The sequence below is a fragment of the Leptonychotes weddellii genome, chromosome 12 (genome assembly GCF_054177405.1).
Source record: "Leptonychotes weddellii isolate Sample4059 chromosome 12, ASM5417740v2, whole genome shotgun sequence".
NCBI classification, from domain to species: Eukaryota; Metazoa; Chordata; class Mammalia; order Carnivora; family Phocidae; genus Leptonychotes; species Leptonychotes weddellii.
The window spans coordinates 52,957,057-52,981,498 of record NC_138380.1 but is presented as its reverse complement, the minus strand read 5'-3'; the positions used below and the strand labels follow the sequence as shown (position 1 = coordinate 52,981,498).

Here is a 24,442-nt window from a genome sequence, read left to right as displayed (position 1 = left end):
AATCCTGAATGCCATGTTGTGAGGCAGCTCTGTGGATAAACCCACATGGCAAGGGATTGAGGCCTGACCACAACTATTTGCATAAATTGGGAGCAGATCCATTTGCCCATGGATGATTCAGGTGAGCCTCAGCCTGAAGAGGACAGCTTGACTACAGTCAAATTAAAGACCCTGAACTGAAGCCAGCTGGCTGTGCTGTGCCTAGACTTATATCTCACAAAAACTGTGAGACAGTGAATGTTTGTTATTTAAGGTCACTAAGTTGGGAATAATCGGTTATACAGAAAGCATAGTACAATACATAATATAATGTGCAAATTAGTAATAACAAGTTATGATCATCTATCCATTTGTTTATTTAGCATTCAATAAATCTCCCCCTGGTATCAAGACTGCACTAAGCTCTGGAAAGACTCCAGATTCCTCAGTTGAGGGATACTGAGATAAAACTCAAGTGTTTTGGAATTTTATTTGCTTCAGGGGTGAGATAGAGAATGGTTGAAAGATTACACCAGGTTTAGGGAACTAAGCAAAATATACAAATGTCAGAGGCTGAAACCTTAGCAGATGGAGGACAACTGCTTTAGACAAGAATTTGTGAAATGTTAAATACTACTAACATTTAAGTTTGAGGGTCTGAGGAACTTCTAAATGAATTTACAGATCTGAAACACAGGCTGGTGAATAATTAAACACAGGGCTAGAGAATGGTTTTATCTCTAGCAAGTTGATGATACGTGAAGCCATCAGCATGGTTATACAGAGTAAACCACTCACCTATGTACAGAAACCTAAAAATTATGAACAGGATCCTATAAACAAAACTAAGAGGAAGCCACAAACAAAAAAGGAGGTTCAGATAAACAAGACATTATAAAAATGGATGAGATTCCTTCTGGAATAAAGTATTAGACAAGAGGGTCAAGTACTGCAATAAATCAAGGTAAGGACTGATAAATGTCTTGTGGATTGCCCAAAGGGTCACTGAGGACCTTGCTGAGAGTAGTTCCTACACAAGGTAGGACTGGAAATCAGGCTACACTGAAATGAGAAATGAGAAGTTAAATTATTCTAAACAAGGCTGGCTTCAGGGTAACCTGAGTAAGAGGATTTTTTGTTTTGTTTAGTTTCAATTAATGGAAGGAACTTGAATATGCTGGGATGTTGATGGCAATGGGGGAAGAGGAGGGAGGGGAACCAGAGCTCAGAAGAAGAAACAGTCCTATTAAGAGTACAGCTACAGACATAGGATTCTTTGGAGGTTTGGTGCCAGGAAGATAGGAATGCTGCCGTGTGGGAGTGAGTAATTATGCTCTGAAATTGGAGACAAGACCGTGTCTAACAATGGGGTTAAAGATAGTGGGACTGGACCAGCTTTTCTCAACTGAAGGAGGATTTTGCCCCATCCAGGCAACACTTACTAATAACCAGAGATGTTTTAGTTGTTACAACTAGGGGCATCTGGTGGGTATAGGCCAAGGATGCTGCTGAACAGTATACAACACAGAAGACAGGCTCTCACAACAAAGAGTTATCTAGCTCAAAATGCTAACACTGAAGTTAAGAAAACCTGGGTTCAGCATTTGAGCAAAGTGCAGGAGGTTTAAAATATTCACAGAGGAGGATGGGCGTTGATTATGCAATTGTAGTATATTTGCTTTAAAAATAAATAAATAAAATATTCTTTGCCCACTGGAGAATGGAGACCAGTATTTTTTAATGGCAACAATCTGCACTGCTGTGTAATTTTCTCCAGCAGTATGAAGTTTGAGTCAAGGCTTAGAGAAGTGAAAAGTTAGACAAATACATGGAGTTTTAACGAAGGGGTGCATTTGAAGGACAAGGGAATTGAGGATAGCGGTAGAAGATTCATGATCCACTGAAGCCCTAAAACATGACATCTAAACTAGGCAAGGAAGGGTATAAAATAAAATGTAGCCAAAAGAAAAGGAGAAGATGGGGGACCTGGAGTTTCCTATAAAATTCAAATATGCACAGGAGTAATTTAGCAAAATATATGAAACGACAAAATGTTGTGGTCAGAGCTTAAGAAATAACCTTAGTATTTATTTTGTCAGCACAGTTAAGATGATGGCAATATGCAGACTGGACCCAATGGGTAGGTAGATGAAGGTCACTGGAAATGAAAAGGGTAAGGACCTGAGAGGCCAGAGTGATGAATAAATCACACAAGGCCAGTCAATGTACTACTGTGTGTATCCCTACATTCCATGTCATTTCATCATTCAACAGATACAGAAAAAGAAGCAATAAAAAGAGAATACTGTAATAATTGTTATCAAAGGGACTTCCTGCAGGGTCTAATACTAGAAAGATCCATAAAGGAATTAGTCACACAGAATACAACAGCTGGGTACTCAACAAAAGTATAAAAACCCAACTCTCTAAACTTAGGGTTGATCGATAGCCAGAGTTCCAGTAATATTCTTTCAGGGTCCCACCTCATTGACTTCTGCATTGACTGGAGAAAGAATAAATGAGATTACCCAAAGATAAAAGACTATTTTTGAGGCAAAAGGGTGCTTCAGTGGGTCTGACAGTGAAAAGTTATCAATAAATATTCTGCAAGATGCAGCAGTGAAACTGGGGAATGGAATTTAGGAATAGATTCTCAATAGGTGAACTCGAGGTAGAAAGCAGACAGTGCAAGATGTGAAAATTTCCAAGGATGAAGGGGAAATGTCCAGGAAGTCAACGGATAGAAGCAATATCACAAAGTAGATTACAGTATAACCTTTCCACTGAAGAGACAGTGGATATGGTGGTCATTTTCTTTCAGCTTCGGGTTGTTGCTCCAAGTGCTACTGGTAGAATTTAATACACATCTGTCTCATCATCAAACATTTAATTATTACAGTTTCATCTTCACCAAAAATTTACTACAAGTTAGATGCTTTCCAAAGTCAATCCTCTTAATAACTTCACAAAGTAGATGTTATTGACATTTTCAATTTAAGATAAGGAAATTAGGCAAAAAAGCTGCCATCTGAGCAGACAGTCCTAACAGAGCCCGTTCTCCTTCTAACTGCGCTATCATGATAAAATTAACTAAATAAACTTTTTCCTTCAGCTTTTAAGTAGAATTTGATTCTGTATATTGTTAAAAGGTCATCACATGTTCATCGTAAGTCCTGATAGATGGTTATACATTTTAATAGAAATACGGAAATGACTTAAAATTAAATAAAATCATTTTGTCAAACAAAACATTTCAAGACAAAAAGTTGTCAAAGAAGTAAATAATCCAAGTCGTTAGTGGTAAATGTTACAAATAATTCCTATGGACCTCCTCACACTTATTACTACTTCTTCCATTTCCTTAGCCCAATTAGGTATGAATTCAACTAAGAAGTTCATCAGCTCAAAAACAGGGAGTAAGTGGAACTCAACTCTTTGATGTCATGAAACTCAACCTTTGAATACTTACATTTAATTCATTTTTTAGTATTTCTTCAAGATAATGACCTACATGATTCTCATCTTCTTTTGTGTCCATAACTATGCAAATGTGTTGTGAAATTCTTTCTGAGATAAAAAAGAAAAAAAATACTAAGTTTCAAACAGAAAATGGAATAAAGCGCTAGTATGCTAAAATCGAGGCTTACCTGCTGTTCCTAACTGTCCAACTAGGAACCAGGAAGGTTTTACCTTCAGGCAGTGAAGTCACTTGGAATTCACACCGGTAAGTCCTTGACCCGTTACCACCCAAGTCAATAGTCATGTATTCAACACTGTATAGGTGGCTAACCAGAATGTGTGTAATCAACAGAAATAAGCGAGCTTAGGATACATTTGAAAAGGACTAACCGGAAGTGACAGCTCTTTGGCTTGACAATTCAATCCTCCTACATTTATTTGGAGTCTCCTAGAATCTGATAAAATCCCATCTCTCCTGCACATCCCCTCCTCAGGCTAGAAGAAATCTCCTGTGTGCAGCTCACTGTGCCACCTAGTGTCCCAGGTGAGTACAGCAGTTTCCTTGGCATTCCTCTCAATTTGGTCAATTCAATACAATTAAGTTCCCACCTGTTTAAGTGTTACCACAAGTGAAAAGAGCTAAACCGATTTTCTTCAAATTTTTTAGACCTCTTTGACATGATCTGATTCAAAAACAGAAGCCATATGACCTAATAATGTTCACCTTTGTTAACCCTGGATGCACGCTCTCAAAAGATATGCCGTCCTCCTCTATAGTAGACAGATCTAAAATGCTAAGAAATAGCTATATTGCTGCCAATTAAGAAGATGTTGCATGGTATTATATGAAGAATAAAGAAAAAAGGCCGAATTTTAAATGAGAAGCCTAAATCAAGTTAGTTTGATTAACATTTAACCCAGCTATTAAGGAGGGCACATATTGCATGGAGCACTGGATATTATACGCAAACAATGAATCATGGAACACTACATCAAAAACTAATGAGGTACTGTATGGTGACTAACATAACATAAAAAAAATAAAAATAAAAAACACATTTAACCCAGCTGCTTCTTACATGGACAGGTCTATATAATTCGGTGTGTATGAACATTGATATAGTGATAGTTTATCATTTTTCTAAGCAAAGCTGGGAACAACAGACCACTTAAAATATTAACAATATCGAAAATAATAAAAGTAAAATAGGAACAATATCATCAATTAATAGTACTCCTATTACTAATCACCTCCCACTTATCAAGAATATTATATGGTGCTGGAGCTCTATGTTCTATTAGTACCAATCTTCATGATGACAGCCTTTATAATTTTCTGAAACCATATAAGAGATTCCAGAAACATGACCTCACAGAAAGGAAATTTTTTCATGATCACTCTTGCCAAGGCTTTATCAACTTTATTAACATTTTCAAAGAAAAGCTTTTTGATTCTCTTGTATGTTTATTTTCTAGTTCTTGGATTTCTACTATCCAGTATTTTCTTCCTTCTACCCTCTTTAGACTTAGTTTGCTGTTTTCTTGAAAAAGATGCTTAAATTGTTTACTTCCAGCTTTTCCTTTATTCTTATACTTACATATAAAGCCTTAAATTTTCCTCTAATTCACAGCCTTAGCTTTATTTCAAACATTGTGATATTTTCGTTCAGTTTAAATTATTTCATTTTCATTTTAAAAGATTTCATTCACTTTCCTCTCATTTTAACATTTTGTAATATCTACTGTAATTTCTCATTTGTTATTTTTTTTGAAGTTCTCATGAGTTACATAGCATATTTTTATTATTCTGTTTGTTCTACAACAAATTACCATAAATTTAGCAAACACCCACTAACTAGTCCCTAATTCTGTAGGCCAAACAAGAAAGACAAAACATGTACAGACATGATAAAGCAAAGGGGACAATATGTAAACAATGGGTGAATTGGTTTATCTAGGTAAAAGACAGATGGAAGTTAAGTGTACTATTCTTTCATCTTTTGTTTCAAAGTATACTAAAATAAAAAATATTCTACCCCCCAAAACAAATAAGGTACAATAAAAAAACATGAATATGTGTGTGTGTATCTACGTGTACATATGCACAGTAGGAGACCTTAAAACTCATCTTTTAAAAAATATTTTAACTACTGGATGTGGAGAATGTGTGAATCTTACTGTGGTAATCACTTCACAATATGTACATATTTCAAATCATCACACTGCATACCCTAAATCTGCATGATGTTATATGTCAATTATATCTCAATGAAGCTGGATAAAAAATAAATTCACCCCTCTATTTAGTGAAAATCAACTAAAAAAAAAACCTAAGAATCTAGATTCAAGGCAATGTAATAAATAAGGTGAATCTTTTATCATGGTCATTTCTATGCATCTGCCAATGTCTTGTAATTCCCAGTTATTTACTCCACAGTAGTCTATGCCAGACTTGTCATTTTCTTTATAGTGTCCATGTCCATACCGATATGTCCTTTCCCCTAGTATTATAAAATCCTCCACCTATCCAGTGTCATTCACAGTCTACACTAGGTTGAATCTTCATCAGTTCCCAAATTCAACGGTTCTCAACACCGGTTGCCCATCAGAATCAACCCCTGAATTGTGAGAAAGAAGTGTTGTTAGTCAATTGCCTTTGAGATTTCTAGTGTCAAACTACTTAAAAAACTCAAATCCACCCAATTCCTACTCTGATCTGCATGGCTCACTGGAGTTCACAATTTAACCATTTCTTACCCAATATTATAAAGGCAACATAAGAAAAAACATGCAATGTTGATCAATTACAGATACAAGGCAATTCTTGGGCATTCAATAATGTTCGTTAAATTATTAAGCCACATGAATTTTTTAAAATGCTACAGGAATCCAATCCAATAGCCAAAAATTTCTATAAATAGCACATTCATATTTTAACAATATTTTAATGTATGAAATATAGAGACTAAAAATCAATTTCTATGTAGAGCCGAACTTTCTACACAGAATTTATAAATCTAAAAGAAATGAAGGAAACATGGAATAAAGGACCCAACATTATGAGATTTTGATGAGGATTAAATGAGTTAATATACCCAAAGTTACATAGAGTGCCTGCTCCAAGTAAATCCCCAGTAAGTGTTCACATAATTGTTGTTGTTATGATCACATGGATTCAACAAAAAATACAATTTTTTTTGTCTACTGAAGATACGACCCATCTCTAATTTCAAATGTTCCCTGTAGTCTTATTTATTTCAGTGTTTCTTTAAAGAAAAAGGGAGAGGGGCACCTGGGTGGCTCAGTCCCTTACATGTGGGACTATTCCTTTCCGCTCAGGTCATGATCTCAGGGTCCTGGGGTCCAGCCGCAAGCCCTCTGGCTCCCTGCCCAGTGGGGAGGCTGCTTCTCCCCCTCCCCCTGCCCCTCCCCCCCACCCCCATGCTCATGCTCATGCACGCACACAAGTTCAGGCTCTCTCTCTCAAATAGTAAAGTCTTTCTTAAAAACTCCATCTGTGGAATTTAAGAAACAACTCAGAGGTTCATAGGGGAAGAGAAGAAAAAATAAAACAATATGAAATCAGGAGGGAGACAAACCATAAGAGACTCTTAAGCATACGAAACAAACAGGGTTGCTAGAGGGGAGAGGGGTGGGGGGTGGGGTAACTGAGTGAGTGATGGACATTAAGGGGGGCACATGACATAATGAGCACTGGGTATTATATAAGACTGATGAATCACTGACCTCTACCTCTGAAACCAATAATGCGTTATATGGTAATTGAATTTAGATAAATTTTTAAAAATCCATCTCAATTTTGTCCCACTAATCCTTTCCAAGTTTTACTATTTCACCCAAAATGCAGTAATTATGTATAATAATGAAAAACATCTTGAGTAACAGTCCCATGTTTTCATCCCTGAACTTAAAACTAAAATGGATACCTTCTGATCATTCACCTATCAGTTTGCCCATGAGATCTAGGGTGAAGCATCTCACGTGCTTTTTTTTTTTTTTTTTTTTTTATGACAGAGAAAGACACAGCGAGAGAGGGAACACAAGCAGGGGGAGTGGGAGAGGGAGAAGCAGGCTTCCCGCAGAGCAGGGAGCCCGATGCAGGACTCGATCCCAGGACCCCGGGATCATGACCTGAGCCGAAGGCAGACGCTTAACCATCTGAGCCACCCAGGCGCCCCCTCGTGATTTCTACTAGTGATCCCACAAACATACACTGACAACCCTAACTGGGAGTGTCAATGTACTTAAATATCTTCACCAACGAAAGGGAACAGCAGTGACTATATTGGTGTCACGCAGGTAGAAACCCAAAATGGGAAAGAATGTAGCGAGGGAAGAGCGCTCCGATAACTTGAACCTCCTCAGTTCCACCCTGATTCTAGTACCCCCAGCTGAGAGAGAAAAATATGTATAACATTTAAAATTCATTTTTTTCATGAAGCACAAAACTTTCCAAATTTCTCAAAGCAAAGAATTTAACAACTTCCTTGAGGTTAATAATGAAATCAACAAAAACAGGAGCCTTTAGAAATGTTAATCTGTTGTTCTATTAATAAACCACTTCTTAGAAATGTTTAGTGGTTAAAATAAATACAACAATAGCATGGGGGAGGGCCATAAAATCATTTTGCTTCCCAGAATCATAAAAACTCTACAAGAATCCAATCTTTCTTCTCTCCCCAATAAAGACCTAAAGATAAATTAGAAAAATACTGGAGTTAAATTCAGATCATACCTGAACTGTCAACTTTATTACTAATATTAACTTCTTAGTTTTAGTTGCTACACTGTTTTTTTTTATACAATATCTTTTTTAAATCCTCCTAAAAGGATGGTTACGACACATGAAGTATTTTAATATCTAAACCTGTAGGGTAATTTCCCCCAAAAAATCTTTTTTAACACATAGTCTGATTTACACTGAATAACTCTTTATTTACATACAGCATCTAGGTATCACACAATTCAATGTGACTTAATAGAGAGAAAATTCTAATGGAACATGACCTGTAGTCTACAGATTAATATTAAAAAGCTGTAAGAATTAGTAAGCCCAAATTTTTTCAGTTAATGTCTCATCCCCATGTGTGAGAACTCTTAAAGGGTCAAGGTATATGTATAATTGCCAAGAGTAATTATGCCAAAAATACTGTACACTTTGATTTTACTTTATTGACTGTAATGATTAATTTTATATGTCAAATTGACTGAGCAATGGGGTGTTCAAATATCCAGTCAAACATAATTTGGGTGTTTCTGTGAGGGTATTTTTAGATATGGTTTACATTTAAATTGGTAAACTAAGTGAAGCTAATTGCTCTCCCTAATGTGGATGGGCCACATCCAATCAGTTGAAGATCTGAATAGAACAAAGGTTTGACTTGCCAGGATTAAGAGAGGAACCTCCTGCTTACTGATCTTAGAACCAAAATATTGGCTCTTCCTGGTTCTACAGCAGCCTGCCAGCCTTACAGCTTAAACTCTGACACTGGCTTTGTAGAATTTGGACTTGCCAACCTCCATAATCTATAATCATATGAGCCAACTCATGTGTGTATGTGTATGTGTGTTTGTATATCCTGTTTGTTCTATTTCTTTAGAGAACCCTGACAAATACATTGGCAAATAATCCTAAGCATACTTCAACAGATAATTATTTCCAAGTCTTCATCACAGAATTCCCACCTCCTTTTGTTCTATAAAAGGCAATAAATGTATACCCACACCTTGGGCAACACAACTTACTCTTCAGCCAGATCATACCACTTACACTTCCCTAGATTTACCTTGATCTTTGGACATGTCATTAGACATGTCATTGTCTAATTCTCCAAAAAGGTGCACCTGAAGGATCATCTGCTTTAGTAACCATAGGCCAGTGTTTTAGATGTATTTGGGGGGCGGGGGGAGCAGTGGGAGGGAAAAAAGAAGAGGGAGGTAACAAACCAGGGAGACTTTTTTGAAATTACAGTATCCCCACATCTCCAAACCCACAATTCTGATACATAAAGATCTCTCTCTGAAACACATGTAAGCACACAGTCAGGATTCTCCTCATATCTAGGTATGAATCACTGTGTTACTGAATTTCAGTGGTCTGAAGAAAGGACTTTCAGTGTTGAGTTTCAGAAACAGAAATTTACATGTGTCTTGGCTCTAATAAGCCTATTCACAAAGCTGACGTTCAGGCAGTACACAGCAACAGAATCATGGGAAACATTAGAGGCAGCAATCATTTCAGTAGTCAGTGCATTCATTCTAATTAATACGTACTCATGCCATACTAAGTAGTTTTAATATATTGTCTTTGCTTTTTACTACAGCAGAGACTTTTATACATTATTTCTCTTTATCATAACAAGTAGGAATTATTCTCCCCATTTTATAGATGGAGTCTATGAAGCTAGTAAATTGCCCAATATCAAAGAGCCATGAAATTGTAAACTTTTAGCTCTAGAACTCAAATCTATGTGAAATTAGTATCCTAAAGGGTAAATTTTTCCTTTCACATTATTCTGCATTTTTGTTTTACTTTGATTAAAATTGTTACTTTGTATTTTATCATTTACTAGTTTTCCTCTCCCATAAAAATCACTAACTCCTAAACTCAGTAAACTAGAATTTACTAACTTTTAATTTCCCAACACCCCCAGTCCCCCCACCCCCACCCCCCCCAGATTTTAACACAGGGCACTAACAAGAAGGTACTGAGCACTTACTTAATAGTTTCCAGGCTCTATGCTAAGATCATGACTATGACACATGGTTATGGGCTGAATTTTGTCCCCTACCAAAGTCACTGTGGGAGTTCTAACCCTGAGTATCCCCAGAATGTGACTATATTTGTAGATGGGGACTTTAAGAGGTATACTGAGGTTAAGATGAGGACAATTAGAGTGATCCCTAAGCCAGTATGACTGGTGTATTTATAAAAAGGCAAATACAACTAATAATGGAAAAATTATTGAAGTTAATCCCTGGGTAAAGCTTTTATAAAAAAAATAAAGAGCAGAAAAACACTTCTAAAAATAATGAACACATGCCAGAAAGATATGCCTACCAAACCAGTTAAAATTGCAATCTACTATTTTATAACAAGCCAAAAAATAATAAGGCAATGAAACCAAACATTAAAGAACTATGTAATTTAGAATTTCAAAAGCTCATAAATTAAGGGGCAGCAGTCAGGGAAGAATTTAAAATAAAAGACTATTCCCGAAATGAGGACTATACAGTAATGATACAGGTACAAAATTAACAGGTAATAATTTAAGATAAAAAGAAAAATAAAGAATATTTTTAAATTAAAAAAAGAAGAAATAAAGATTCAATATAAGGCGACAAGTATTGAACTTGGGTAAAGATGGTCCAACATAAACATAATAGGAATCCATGAAGAAGAGCATACTGAAATTTTTTATACACACACTCAAGCATATCACATATAAGTATCTCCAAACATTTACCAATAAAAACCAATACCAAGACATTTTCTAGTAAGATTACTAGACTTTAAAAAACTCATTCCCTTGGTCACCTAGACAAAAAGAATAGAGATAATAGAGGTAATAAGATAATCAGAATTTATTCAATAAAACAAAGGAACATATTTAAGTTATTCAAGGAAAATATTATGAGCCAAGATTTTATATTCAGCAAAACTGACTTTCAAGTATAAAACATACAGTTAAAAACCTGAATGAAGAAAATGATTTTCCTGTGAATATTTCTTAAGGAACGTGCTAGAACTCAAGTCCTCAGACAACCAAAGACTAGACAGACATATACAGAATGATTTAGGGACAGCATAAAACAGTTACTTTCAGAAATATGACTAAATAAGGCCTAAAATTAACTGAATAGAGTATATAATTGGCAGTATAATCTGAAAATATACAGTATAAACAAGAAAATACAATAGGAGTGAATGAAATACGTAAAAAAAATTACATAACTCTTTTCAGAAATAGTCTTGGTTGAGAGTATGTATACTTTGAGATCTAGAGGGTACACTGTTGAATAAAATATCTGAATGATTATACAAATATTCTAATTCTGTTAATTCCACTATCTTTGAGAACCAGAATTCTCAATGGGGTAGAAGTAAAATATAATATTGAATTGGAATTATCAGTAAAAATTTATGAAGCATTTCACCTTTATGTAAACACACACGCACACAAAAAGATACTTGGTAAGTTCAGAGGATGACAGAATGAATTCATTCAGTTGAATACTGGAAAAAGAAAATGAACATTTATCTTTCTGTAAGCCATACACTGGGTAGGTAAACTGTAGATGAGAAGTGTTTGTAAAAGCACCTCAATTAATACATGAAAACTAATTAATCAGATTAAAATGTCATGATTTTGCACACACCCACCATGTATTAACAAATCTAGGCATTGAATATCAATGGCTGCTATCATCAGAAAATAAAAGATAGCCAGACACTTGATGTCTCCTAATTAAAAACTCACACCACCTCTAGTCTTACCAAAGAGATGAAACTAAATCTGATTCAGCTTCTAGAGCCAGCTGTCACTTTGTAGAAGACAAAAAATATATATAGAAATATGCATAATTGGACCATGCAAGAATATATACTCATCAAAATTCAAAATAGGACAAAATCTACAGATCAAATAGGTTGGGTTCAGTAAGAGACAAAGTGCAAGCAAAATAAAAGGATGGGGAACCCATAGAGTAAGTGAGATTTAACAGGTCATTAAAAAAAAAAAAAACTAAACTATAGTGTCTAGAAATGTAAATCTGGGTGATAAAGCTCAGAAGAAATGAGGAAATTGCTGTAAAATCTTGATAGCTACTATTTTTTGAGGAGGGAGGTTTTAACTGCATAAAAATGCAAGAAGAAGCCTCTGCTGTGAGTGGCAAAGTTCTATTCTTGATCTGTGTGATATTACACAGATATTCACATTACCGTTTAAGCTACAGATCTGGTTTGGATTTCTGTTATCTGTGGTTGGACAGCAAAACGTTTTAAAAAATAAGTAGCAGTAAAAACTTTATGCAAGTACACTAGTCCTTTCATCCATACTTCTATTCATTCAGAAAGTATCTTTAAATAAGATCAAGAGACATGATAAAGGTCTTCAGTATATCACATAAGGATACCTAACAAACTATTAAAACAATGGGTAAACTTTTAAACATTTAAATTAAGAGAAAAGCTAGGGGTGTCTAGCTGGCTCAGTCAGTAGAGCATCTGACTTTTGATCTCAGGGTCTTGTGTTCCAGGCCCCCTACTGGGTGTGGAGCCTACTTAAAAAAATAATAACTTTTTAAAAATAGTAAGTTAAGAGAAAAGCTCAAAGCATCAAGTAATAAGAGCATTTTTATTCACAAGGTGGTAAGCATTACAAATTCAAGTTACCATAGAGAGTCCTTTAGATTCTAGTTCATGAAAGCAATGTTACTAATAAATAAGAGATACTAGCACCCTTTCAGTAAAAACAATTGAGCCACAGAGTAACTCAGACACTGGATGTTTTCTCACTGGGTAACTGACAAATATTATGTATAATATTACAATAAATGTACATTTTAACCAAAATCGTATGATACAGGCAAAATTATCATGTCCTTCTTACAGATACAGATTTAAATGATTTGCCTGGGATTAAGTTCAGCTAGCAAACTGAAGAGCCAAGATTCAAACCAGGCAATCTGGTCTAGAATCGAAAACCTCAAACACTCCATATGCTGATAGAACCTATAAGGAATATAGGTAAATTCCTAATTCAGGAGTTTTCCCACTTTTTTTTTTTTTAACTGAAGCCACACAAGTCAAATGATAGTATCACATGTTCATGGAGTAAACAAGATTCTCTGCAGTTTCTAGCAAACTCTTCTCTTCCAATGCTAAGGTGTAAGAGGTTATAATAGAAAATGACATTACAGTGGGGGGAAATAGGAAGTCTTTTTTCATTGCTTTTAACTAAGTACCTGGCAAACCTGCAACATTTACTTTATTTCATTAATTAAAACTCTCATGTTTCCTCTGTATAACATCCCTGAAATCAAAACAGCATCTTAGAATTGCTACCATTCACGGCCATATGAAGATACACTGATCTCTAACTTTCTCTACATTGGTATGCACTACAATTACCTTTGTGTCATTTCCCGAACTTTAACACATTATAAATTCATGTAACCACCACATCAGGACACAAAGCAGTTCAATCCCTCATGTCATCTCTGTAATCACCCTTGCTGCACGGTGGGAAAACTTTGATTTTTGCTGTTGTTTCTACAGTTCTGTCTCTTTAAGACTACCACACACAGAATCACTCAAAATGTAACCCTATGAGAATATCATCCATCACTGGGTAGAATTCCTTTGAGATTTAAATTATTTTACATATTTACAGTCTATCTTTTCATTTTTCAGTTGCCTTCCATTATATGGATGTACCATGTTTTATCAATTCATCCAAAGGACAATATTTGTATTGCTAAATACTTCTGAAGGTTATGAACAGAACTGCTGTAAAACATTCATAGCTTTCTCATGTGGTTGTAAGGTTTCCTTTCTCTAGGGTAAATGCACTGGACAAGGATGCTGGGTCATATGGTAAATGTACATTTCTCTCTTTAAGAACTGTTAAACAGTATTCCAGTTTGGCTGTACCATTTTACCTTAACACCAGCAGTGTATGACATTGCCAGATGGGAGCACTATTCATTTTTGACCCAATCTCTTGATTCTGTAGTTCAGATTGAAAATCTTCCAATGATCTGTCTTAACTTCACTGGAACTTTCTCTGACATCTCTATTCTGTTACTAAGGCCATTTGGTAAGTTCTTCATTTTGGTTGATGTATTTTTTTCAGTTCTAGAATTTCCATTTGGCTTTTCTTTATATTTTCCATGCCTTTCTTGAGACTTTCCATCTTTCAAGAGCATTTCCCCTTATTTTCACCATTTTTATAATCAGGACTTTAAAATATTTGTCAGGTAATTCCGACATCGGTGTCATCTCAACATGACTATCTAACTGGTTACCCTTCCCCATTTAAGTTTCTATTTTCCTGGTTCTTTGTATGCCCACTGATCTTGGATTATATCCTGGATATCTAGGTAATATCCTCGTGCACCAGTCTCTCCTGTATAGTGCATCTCTTTTCAGCACTTCTACCAGAGAGCTGGGACTTTATCCCACTTTGCACACACGTCCCCTGACTATATCCATATGCAAAGTTAAGCAAAAGGAAGACAGCAAGAACAGCAACAGTGCTCACCCCACCTCTTCAAGCCACGGCAACCTTGATGCCAGAGCAATGTTCACTTCTCTCAGAATTTTACGAATCTCTGGGTACCCATTGTTGCCACTGTCGGTGCCACTGTAGCCACAGGATTGCTTGGGGAGTCAATCAACAGAGTAGGGATAAAAAAAAAAAAAAGGAGGCTATCTTCACTATGTGAACATCAGGAGATCCCTTCCTGCTCATCTAGCCAGAGTTAGGGGGCTTCTCTTGGAGCTCTGCCTATTCCAATTCTCACTTGGCAGCTTTGGGCCTCACTGGATCCAAGTCAGTATATAGCAGAGGAACAAAATCACGAAATTCACCACCAATTAGGTAGTACTTGAAAGTTGGGTATTATTCGTTACTCTACCTGCTACTACTTTATTTATAACCTCAAATATCTGTTCTATTTACTCTGTTCAGGTTTTATAGCTTTATTCAGTGGGAGAATGAGGGTAGAGTATTCTTGTTCCACCTTACCCAGAACTAGAACCCTATGTCTTTTTACACAAGAACAATTGTAATAAAATTCTATGCCTTAATATAGAACTCATTTATTGTTTTTTTAAAAGTTTCTAAACTTTTAGGGGCACCTGGATGGTGCACTTGGTTAAGCATCTCACTCTTGGTTTCAGCTAAGGTCATGATCACAGGGTCATGTGATCGAGCCCCACATTGGGCTATGCCCAGTGACTCTCTGTCTGCCCCTCCCCACCATGCACACACTCTCTCTCTCTAAAATAAAAAAAATAAAGCTTCTAAGTGAACATAAAACTTTCTACTGTAGTTACATTGGGAGCATTTATCTTTACTCCATAGTATAAAAATATTGATTGCCATCAATAGTACCTCAGAGTCACTGAAACATGGTAGAAATGAAGTCCTTTTTACATACCTACCCAGTCACAGATCACACTGTGGTCAATGGCTGCTTATCTAACAGAACAATATTATCCATGTTATACCAAAACAGAATAAAATTATCCATCTTATACCCAAACAATAGAGACCATGTAAACCTTTAAATTTCAAAATCAAAGTCACAGTCTCATTTGCATATTTATTAATCATGCAGGACTTAAGAATACTCTCCTACAGAACCCTAATGCAGATGCTTCAAGACGTAGAACTTTACATAGAAGTCACCTGGCTCAATGGCCCACAATGTACTGGAGAGACAACAGTCCCAAATCCCAAAACCAATTAAGCATTTACTGAAACACATGAAGATATATAAAATAGGGGACAACTTCTCAGAAGGTCAGTTGTCATTTTGTGCTAGACTTTCCAATGGTACAACTACATACGATTAGTTCCAAATTAAAGTGAGAGAAGACATAGAAGTTCTTCCAACAGAATATGGTCCTCTGCCTCTGTTAACTTCTCTGCTCTTCAAGGAGTTGATAGAGGCAGAGAGGCAGAAACATTATCAGTATTCCAACCATCTACTCTGGAGGATGCATGAAAGGACCCCTAGCATGATATCCAGAATGTCACATTTTTCAATAGATCACAGCTTCATCTGACAAATTCTTGAAATTCCCTCAAGTTTCAGTGATATCCCAAGTACAGTGGAGTTTCTTCAGGGCTTTTAATCCCCTGGTTTAATATGCTTTGCCATCTAAAACTTAGCCACCTTTGGTTAGGGTACATGGTTTAGCAAAATATATTCATGTACAACATGTTGTCAAAAAATGTTTAATTCCAGTATTATTCTAAAGTCTTTTACAGGAAATAGGAGGTATCATATATAGATTTTTTAAGTTTATGAATAAGACCAAAAACTAACAATGTATATACCCATCTTTTGAAGTTTCTCTTATTGTCCTTGAACGTTGGACCTTTTGGTATAAATGCAATCTATGGGCTTCCTTCAAGGATTAGAAAACACATATAAATTTGAGGTTTTCCCATTGAACTTCAGCAAAACAGTAATATGAAAATTTTCTAACATGTGCACCCTTCCCTTTACCACATTAAAGGCCCAATGACACACTAAGAGGACCAAGGAATATCTAGACATATGCCTGCAATTAATAATCAACAAGGATTCAGGGTGCCTGGGTGGCTCAGTCATGAGTTTCCACTCAGGTCATGATCTCAGGGTCCTAGGATTGAGCACCATGTTGAGCTCTGTGCTCCCAGGCAGAGTCCGCTTGTCCCTCTCCCTCCCTCTCTGCTTCTCCCCTGGCTAACAAATAAATAAAATCTATAATTTAAAAAAAGTAATCAGTAATGACTCAACAATGCTCAGGATGCTGTATTTTACAAGAAGGTTTCAAACATCATCGAGTAGAGGCAAACCTAAATAGTAGGTTAGTTCCACCACCAAGTGGGCAAAAAATCCAGGCCAGCCTTGTTTTCTTAGAAACATCTAACAACATGACTTCATCAAGGCTCATTATTCACTACACTGACCTCTTGAGCCAAAATTTTAGTGTTCTTAGATAAATAAGCAACTGTATCAAATCCAACACTATTCACATCCAAAAGATGTTTTCAGCCCTAATCCATTCAAAATGAGGTCATCTTCCATTCACTTGTTTAGTTCCTTCAATCAACAGCCAGTCTGAGAGTATTTTCTGTCTCACAGCAAAGATTTTAAAATAGTATTAAACAGAGTCACCACTGCTGAGCCCTGAGGTCCCTGTCTCAGTTTAACAGATAGTAAGAGGCCTCAGGTTTCCCTAAACATCTTAATAGAGGAAACTATTAGAGAAGGGGGCAGTATATGATCAATAAAGGAAAAAAAAACAACAAGCCAGGTCTACCGGACGAGGGGACAACAGGGTTGGTACAGAGAGACATGCAAAAGACACCACACATACACACTTTAAAAGGTCAAAATGGTCTTCAGAGAAGACTACTGTTGACTGTACACGTTTCAACTGGAGGGCAATGGTAATGGTACATAGGCAGATTTTTTTTCAAGATTTGTTATATCAGATATTCACCACATTTTTAAGTGACTCACTGAATACAGGATGAAGTTTTTTACCTTACAACTCCAAGTAAGGAGCAGACATGTGACATCTTATCTGTTGCACATGTTTTTACATGTAACATGTTACTATTTTCCAAGTAAATGATGCATATATACATATGTTGTTTTTCAAAGTATATATTCTGAATTAAGAGAAATGTGATGGAAATGCAATTTTTAAAGTCTAATGATTCACCAGGATATTTACAAAATGTATTATTGCTTTAAGCGTAAACATCTTATTTGGAGTTTTTGTTGTTTTATATTCCACATACATCAGAGTCAAGTATAACTGGCTAGCTTTTGTCTTATCAAGTCTTATTTAGCTAGTTGCTTAATAACTCACTGTGACCTTAGAAGTTTTTGAACATGACAGATTTACTTCCCTGTGTCTTAATTAGCATCTAATGACAAATAAAAGAAGTTATAAAACTAAAGTGAACTTTACTTTCTCTAATCTTCACCCAAATATTTAACTTTCCAATTTACATTTTTTACAGGAAGATTCCAAGGAAACCAAACTGCTATTAAATCATATTGCAACCTTCCTGTTCTAACTAATTAAAGCTTGACGCAAATGTTCTTACAGATTCACGTAAGATACAGTCACAGTATTACTTTCAAAACCATGAAGAACAAAAACTATTATGTACAAAGAAGTTATGGTATTAATGTGGAAAATGAAGAATCACAGTCAAAAGCCAGATACATCAAAAATTACAGTTTCTATGTAAATCTTCGCTGTCACACCGCATTGTCCAAAAAGCATGCTTAATGACATAAATGGTGCCATCACTGGGTATTTAACAAGAAAAACCTGATGAAGACATACCACAGATGCAGAACATTGTCCAGTTACAGATGGAGAAAACCTGATTTAAAGTTTCTCATTCTTTCAATCTGATTAAAAAGATTAAAAATATATTGCACTTAAACTACTATGATATTAAGTATAAATATTAAAGGATTACAAAAATATTAAGGCATTAGTTTCTTCATATGCATAAAACACATATTATCACAATGAGTCTTCCTCATTCTCACTAGCACTGAATCAATTTTATTCACATGTGATTTTATTTTATTCCTTTCAGTCAGAGCCAATTTACAAGTATATTCAGCTACTTTCAATGTATAAGCACAAAATGATTCAAATGCTTGCCTACTGGTTTGATTTTCTAAAACACTGTATGAAACAAACAAAAAAAAGCAGCCATATGGGGATTTGTAGCTTACCTGTTCAAAATGCTTAACAATAAAAGAATTGCCTTTTTATCAGTCATGTTGAAAAAATGTTTCAACATTTTTCAACTCAGAATAAATTCTAAGTTTCTGAATCAATAGATGTTGTATTTGAGAAATCAAAGTCAATTAATTTAACAAATGGAAAACATTACATAATGACTGGGAAAACATGAATTTTTATGTGAACATTAACTATTTTCAACTACTATTAACTAAAGTCATTTAAAAATTATTTTGTTTTCACTCTTTTATTTTTCCATGTTTACATAAACCATCATATGACAAGAGGCATCATGAGACTTTTTTATAGCATAAGCTTACTTGGGTTTGTACAATTATAACCCAGAAAGCATAAAACACTTTTTTAAAACAGTCTTTAGCCACAAATTAAATATATTAAAAGAACAGATGAAGGATGATCATAGAAAATAAATGCAATCTCTTATTTTAAAATTCCATGGGGTTTTTTTCTATGAAAATTTTAGAATACTGCTTCTTTTGCCAAGATAGGGTCTGTCAGCATATTAAGTTTTGGTTGGGACTGTAGGTCATATGTAAATCTAGATAAAATATGCTACCAGTGGCATCTGTTAGTACTTAAATGGTTTGGGTACATCTGAGGAAGCAGAGGCAGCTTGGTGGGAGGGGTGGGCTCAACCAGCTTGTGTGTCCAAAGTAAAAAACTTTGTTAAGTCGCTGTTTATAAACTTATCCTGTAACTTCATTGTCTTGTTGAGCTTATTAATCACGTTACTCTCTAGAAAAGTTTGTTTTAAATTTCACTCACAGAGGCCTATAAGGGTTAAAATAACAAAGAACAATGGCCAGATCCAACTCTTGACCTCAGAGAAAGTAGTAAAATGCTGTTTTGAATCCCCATAGTAATTGGTTTGGAAAGCAAGAGGGGACCAATTTTGTGACTTCTGGCAACCAGTAGAGCTTAAAGCCTGGAGTTTTAAAGGTCAGCCAATGTGGCTGGGATAGAGCCCTGAGGGCATTGAGCTGTTCTTAAGGAGAAGGCAAACCAACAATCCGTGGATAGACCGCTTATAAATAGCAATGTGAAGAGCACTTGGAGTACACAGTAGGGAGGTTATGTGCTCATCTCAGAGCACTTCCCAGAGAGGCAGTGTTCAGTGACAGACCCCTCCAGAAACAAAGGAACTAGCAGGCACCATCTCCCTCTCCCATTCCTCAGCACAAGCATAGGGCCACCTGCAGGAACTAGCACAGCATCTACACCTAACTTGCTTACACCAAGCCCTAACTCCCCTGTGCTCCAGTGGAACTACTCTTCCCAGTCTTACTTGCCTCAATCCCAGCACAGTGGGCCCCCTCCCCCAGAAGGCCAGCCTAATCCCTGCTCAGACCACATCTCCCAAATCAGTGAGGTTCCAGCACTGGTGGTGACAGGTGTCATCACAAGCAGACCAGAGCACACCTACTTAAAACACACCACATTCAGGCCAGGGACCAAACCCTACCCATAGCAGACAAAGAGAGCCTCTGCAGACAACTGGAATGGAGGATAAAGCAGCCAGGACAAAAGAGCCAAGTGCACATAGCATACATTGGAGACACTCCTAGAAACACCAAGCCCTGGGGAACAGGAAACACTGAACAGAAGGGCACTACAGGACTTCTTCTTCCTAAGGTCATTATCCTCAAGAACAGGAGATGTAGCTGATTTTCCTAAAATAGAGAAACAGGCAAAGAGACTTAGACAAAATGAGAAGACAGAAATATTTATTCCAAATGAAAGAACAAAGTAAGGCCATGGCCAGAGATCCAAGTGAAACAGATATGTCACATGCCTGATGAAGTATTTAAAGCAAGGATCGTAAGGATTCTCACTAGACTTGAGAAAAACAGTGGAAAACATAAGTGAGACCCTTAAAGAGATAAGGAATAACATAGCAGAGATAAAGGACTCAATACATGAAAGGAACAAATTAATGAACTAGAAGACAGAGAAATGGAAAGTAATCAAGCTGATCAAAATAGAATGAAAAGAATTATACAACATGAGAACAGACTTATGGAACTCAGTGACTCCATTAACCATAGTAACATCTGTATTACCATAGTCCAAGAAGAAAAGGAGAATAGGGGGCAAAATAATTATTTGAAGAAATAATAGCTGAAAACTTCCTTAATCTGGGGAAGGTAACAGATATCCAGATGCAGGACGTACAGATAACTGCCAACAAAATCAACAAAAGCAGATCCACACCAAGACATATTGTAATTAAATTGGCACAATATAATGATAAAGAAAATATTTAAAAGCAGCAAGACAAAAGACAGTAACATACAAGGGAAAAGCCATAAGGCTACCACGGAATTTTTCAGCAGAAACTTTCCAAGCCAGAAGGGAGTAGCATGATATATTCAAAATGCAGAACAGGAAAAATCTGCACCCAAGAATACTCTATCCAGCAAGGCTATCATTCAGAAGAAAAATAAAGAGTTTCCCAGACAAAACACAATTAAATGAGCTCATGATCACTAAACCATTCCTGTAAGAAATATTAAAGGGAACTCTTTGAAGGGAAGGAGAAACCAGAAGTAACAGTATGAAGGTAGGAAACATAAAAGCAGTAAAAATGAGTATTTCTGTAAAAAAAACTCAGACAAGAAATTCACAAAATAAAAGGATGTAAAATATGACAATGTGTACCTAAAACATGGGGAGGAAAGGAGTAAAGAATGGTTTCAAACTTAAGCAACCACCAACTTAACATGGACTACTACATGCAGGACAGATTATATACAAATCTAATGGTAACCATATATCAAAAACTACTAATAAATATGCAAAGAATATAGAGAAAGAAATCCAAATAGATCATTAAAGAAAATAAACATACCATGAAAGAAAGACAAGGAAGAATCAGAGAAAATCCTTAAGAACAACCACAAAACACAAGTAATAAAATGGAAATGAATACATATCTATCAATAATTACTTTGAATGTAAATGGACTAAATGCTCCAATCAAAAGACACAAAGATGGATTAAAATAACAAGACCCATGGATATGCTACCTACAAGAGACTCACTTTAGACCTAAAATGATACAACACTGTATCAGACAGAAGAGACTTTAAAATGAAGACTATTACAACAGACAGAGAAGGATACCATCTAACAATAAAGGAAACAATCCAACAAGAGGATCTAACAATTGTAAATATTTATGCACCCAACAAAGGAGCACCCAAATAATAAAACAGTTAATAATAACAAACATAAAGGAACAAATCAATAATAATACAATAATACTAGGGGACTTTAACACCTCATTGACATCCATGGACAGATCATCCAAACAGAAAACCAACAAGTAAACAATGGCTTTGAATGACACACTGAACAGATGGATTTAATACATATATATTCAGAACACTGCATCCTAAAACAGCAGAATACACATTCAAGTGCACATGGAACATTTTCCAGACTAGATCACATATTAGGCCACAAAACAAGTCTCCACAAATTCAAGATGACTGAAGTCACACCATGTGTCTTTTCTGAACACAACATAGGAAACTAGAAGTTAACCACAAGAAAAAAATCTGGAAAGACCACCAATACATGAAGATTAAATAACAAGCTACTAAACAATGAATGGGTCAACCAGGAAATAAAAGAAGAAATTAAAAAGAACATGGCAACAAATGTAAATGAAAACACAATGGTCCAAATCCTTGGGGATGCAGGGGAAACAGTTCTAAGAGAGAAGTATATAGCATTACAGGCCTACCTCAAGAAGCAAGAACAATCTCAAAAAGCCTAACCTTCCACCTAAAGAACCTAGGAAAAAAAGAACAAACAAAACCTAAAACCAGCAAAGGAAGGAAATAATAAAGTTTAGAGCAAAAATAAATGATATAGAAACTAAAACAAAAAAAAAAAAGAACAGATCAATAAAGCCAAGAGCTGTTTCTTAGGGAAAAAATCAGTAAAATTGGTAATTCTCTAGCCAGACTCACCAAAAAAAAAAAAAAGACGACTCAAATAATGTCACAAATGAGCAGAAAAATAATAACACAGAAATATGAACGATTACAAGAGAATATTATGAAAATCTATATGCCAACAAAATGGACAACCAGGAAGAAATGGATAAATTCCTACAAACATATAAACTACCCAAACTGAAAAAGAAATAGCAAATTTGAACAGACTGATAACCAGCAAAGAAATTCAGTCAGTACTAAAAAAACTCCCAACAAACAAAAGTCCAGGACCAGATGGCTTCACAGACAAATTCTACCAAACATTTAAAGAAGATTTAATACCTATTCTTCTCAAACTATTCAAATAGAAAAGAAAAACTTTTTAATTCAGTCTATGAGGCCAGCATTATCTTGATACCAAACCAGATAAAGAAACCACTAAAAAAAGAAGTATGCGGGGGAAAGATGGCGGAGTAGGGGACCCTATTTCAACTGGTCCCCGGAATTGAGCTGGATATCTACCAGACCACTCTGAGCACCCACGAAACCAGCCTGAGATGTAAGAAGATCTGGATCTCTACAAAGAGAATATACCAGGCAGTTGGTTTTGAGGTATGAAGCGGAGAGCCATGACTCTGCAAGCAGATATTGGAGGATAAACGGCAACAGGAGGGAGCCTGGCCGTGGGGATCCCACACCGCCTGTGAGTGACAGCCTCACGCGCTGCAGACGGAGCACAGACTCGCAGACCGGTAGTGTCGGGAAAGGACTTTAGGGCAGCCCCTGGGGTGGAAAACCAGACCGGCGGGGTCGCGTGCACGCGAGCCGCAGCCCCCCCGGACAGAAACCAGAGCGACGGTCACGCAGACGCGAACTGCAGCCTCTGAGACGGAAACCCAGTGCGCCATGTCCCACCGGTGAACTGCAACCCCCGGGGTGGAATCCCCAAGCGGCGGAGCCACGCACGCGCATGAACTGGGAGCGCCTGGTGGTTTTAGAAGCACAAAGGGCAGAGAGGTGCCCCGACCTGGAGGCAGGACCGGGAGCGCTGCGGAGGGGCACACAACCCAGGACGCTGTAGTTTATAGCAGCACAGACAGAAACGGAGACAGTGTGGCCTAGAGGGCTCACTGAAGAACAGACTGAGGTCTCTCTGCTCTGAGGCAGAGGGTTGGAAACAGTCTCTTCTGCTCTGACTCGCGGAAGAGACGTGAAAATCGCCAGGGAAAGGTGCCAGAGAACAAAAGCCCCAAACACTGATTCCCGCTGAGCCCATCTCCCGCCACAGGGGCGCAGGGCAACTCCGCCCAAACAGGGTTGCCTGAGTAACAGCACAGAAGGCCCCTCCTGCAGAAGACAGGCTGGGAAAATGAGAGGCCAGCAACCCTAAGGTCCCAAGAAAACAGGTGCATCTTGCTTGGGTTCTGGTCAATAATTTCAACTCTATACATTCCCTCAAACACCTATCAACAGACTGACTAGGAGGAGGAGCCCCCAAAATAGGAAAGACTCAGAGATT

At 36.7% G+C, this 24,442-nt stretch overlaps 1 protein-coding gene across 6 annotated transcripts in view; it reads right to left on the bottom strand.

Annotated features, from left to right (window-relative positions):
* CRPPA (CDP-L-ribitol pyrophosphorylase A) overlaps positions 1–24,442 on the bottom strand; it is a 278,958-nt gene that overhangs the window by 152,334 nt on the left and 102,182 nt on the right. For all 6 annotated transcript variants that reach the window (XR_014139316.1, XR_014139315.1, XM_081800461.1 and 3 more), the window contains one exon: positions 3,449–3,546. Coding sequence is in view for 4 of the 6 variants with exons in the window: in XM_081800461.1 (XP_081656587.1) it covers positions 3,449–3,546 (98 nt within the window). In the remaining 2 variants the exon portion in view is untranslated. The remainder of the gene's footprint in view (positions 1–3,448; positions 3,547–24,442) is intronic.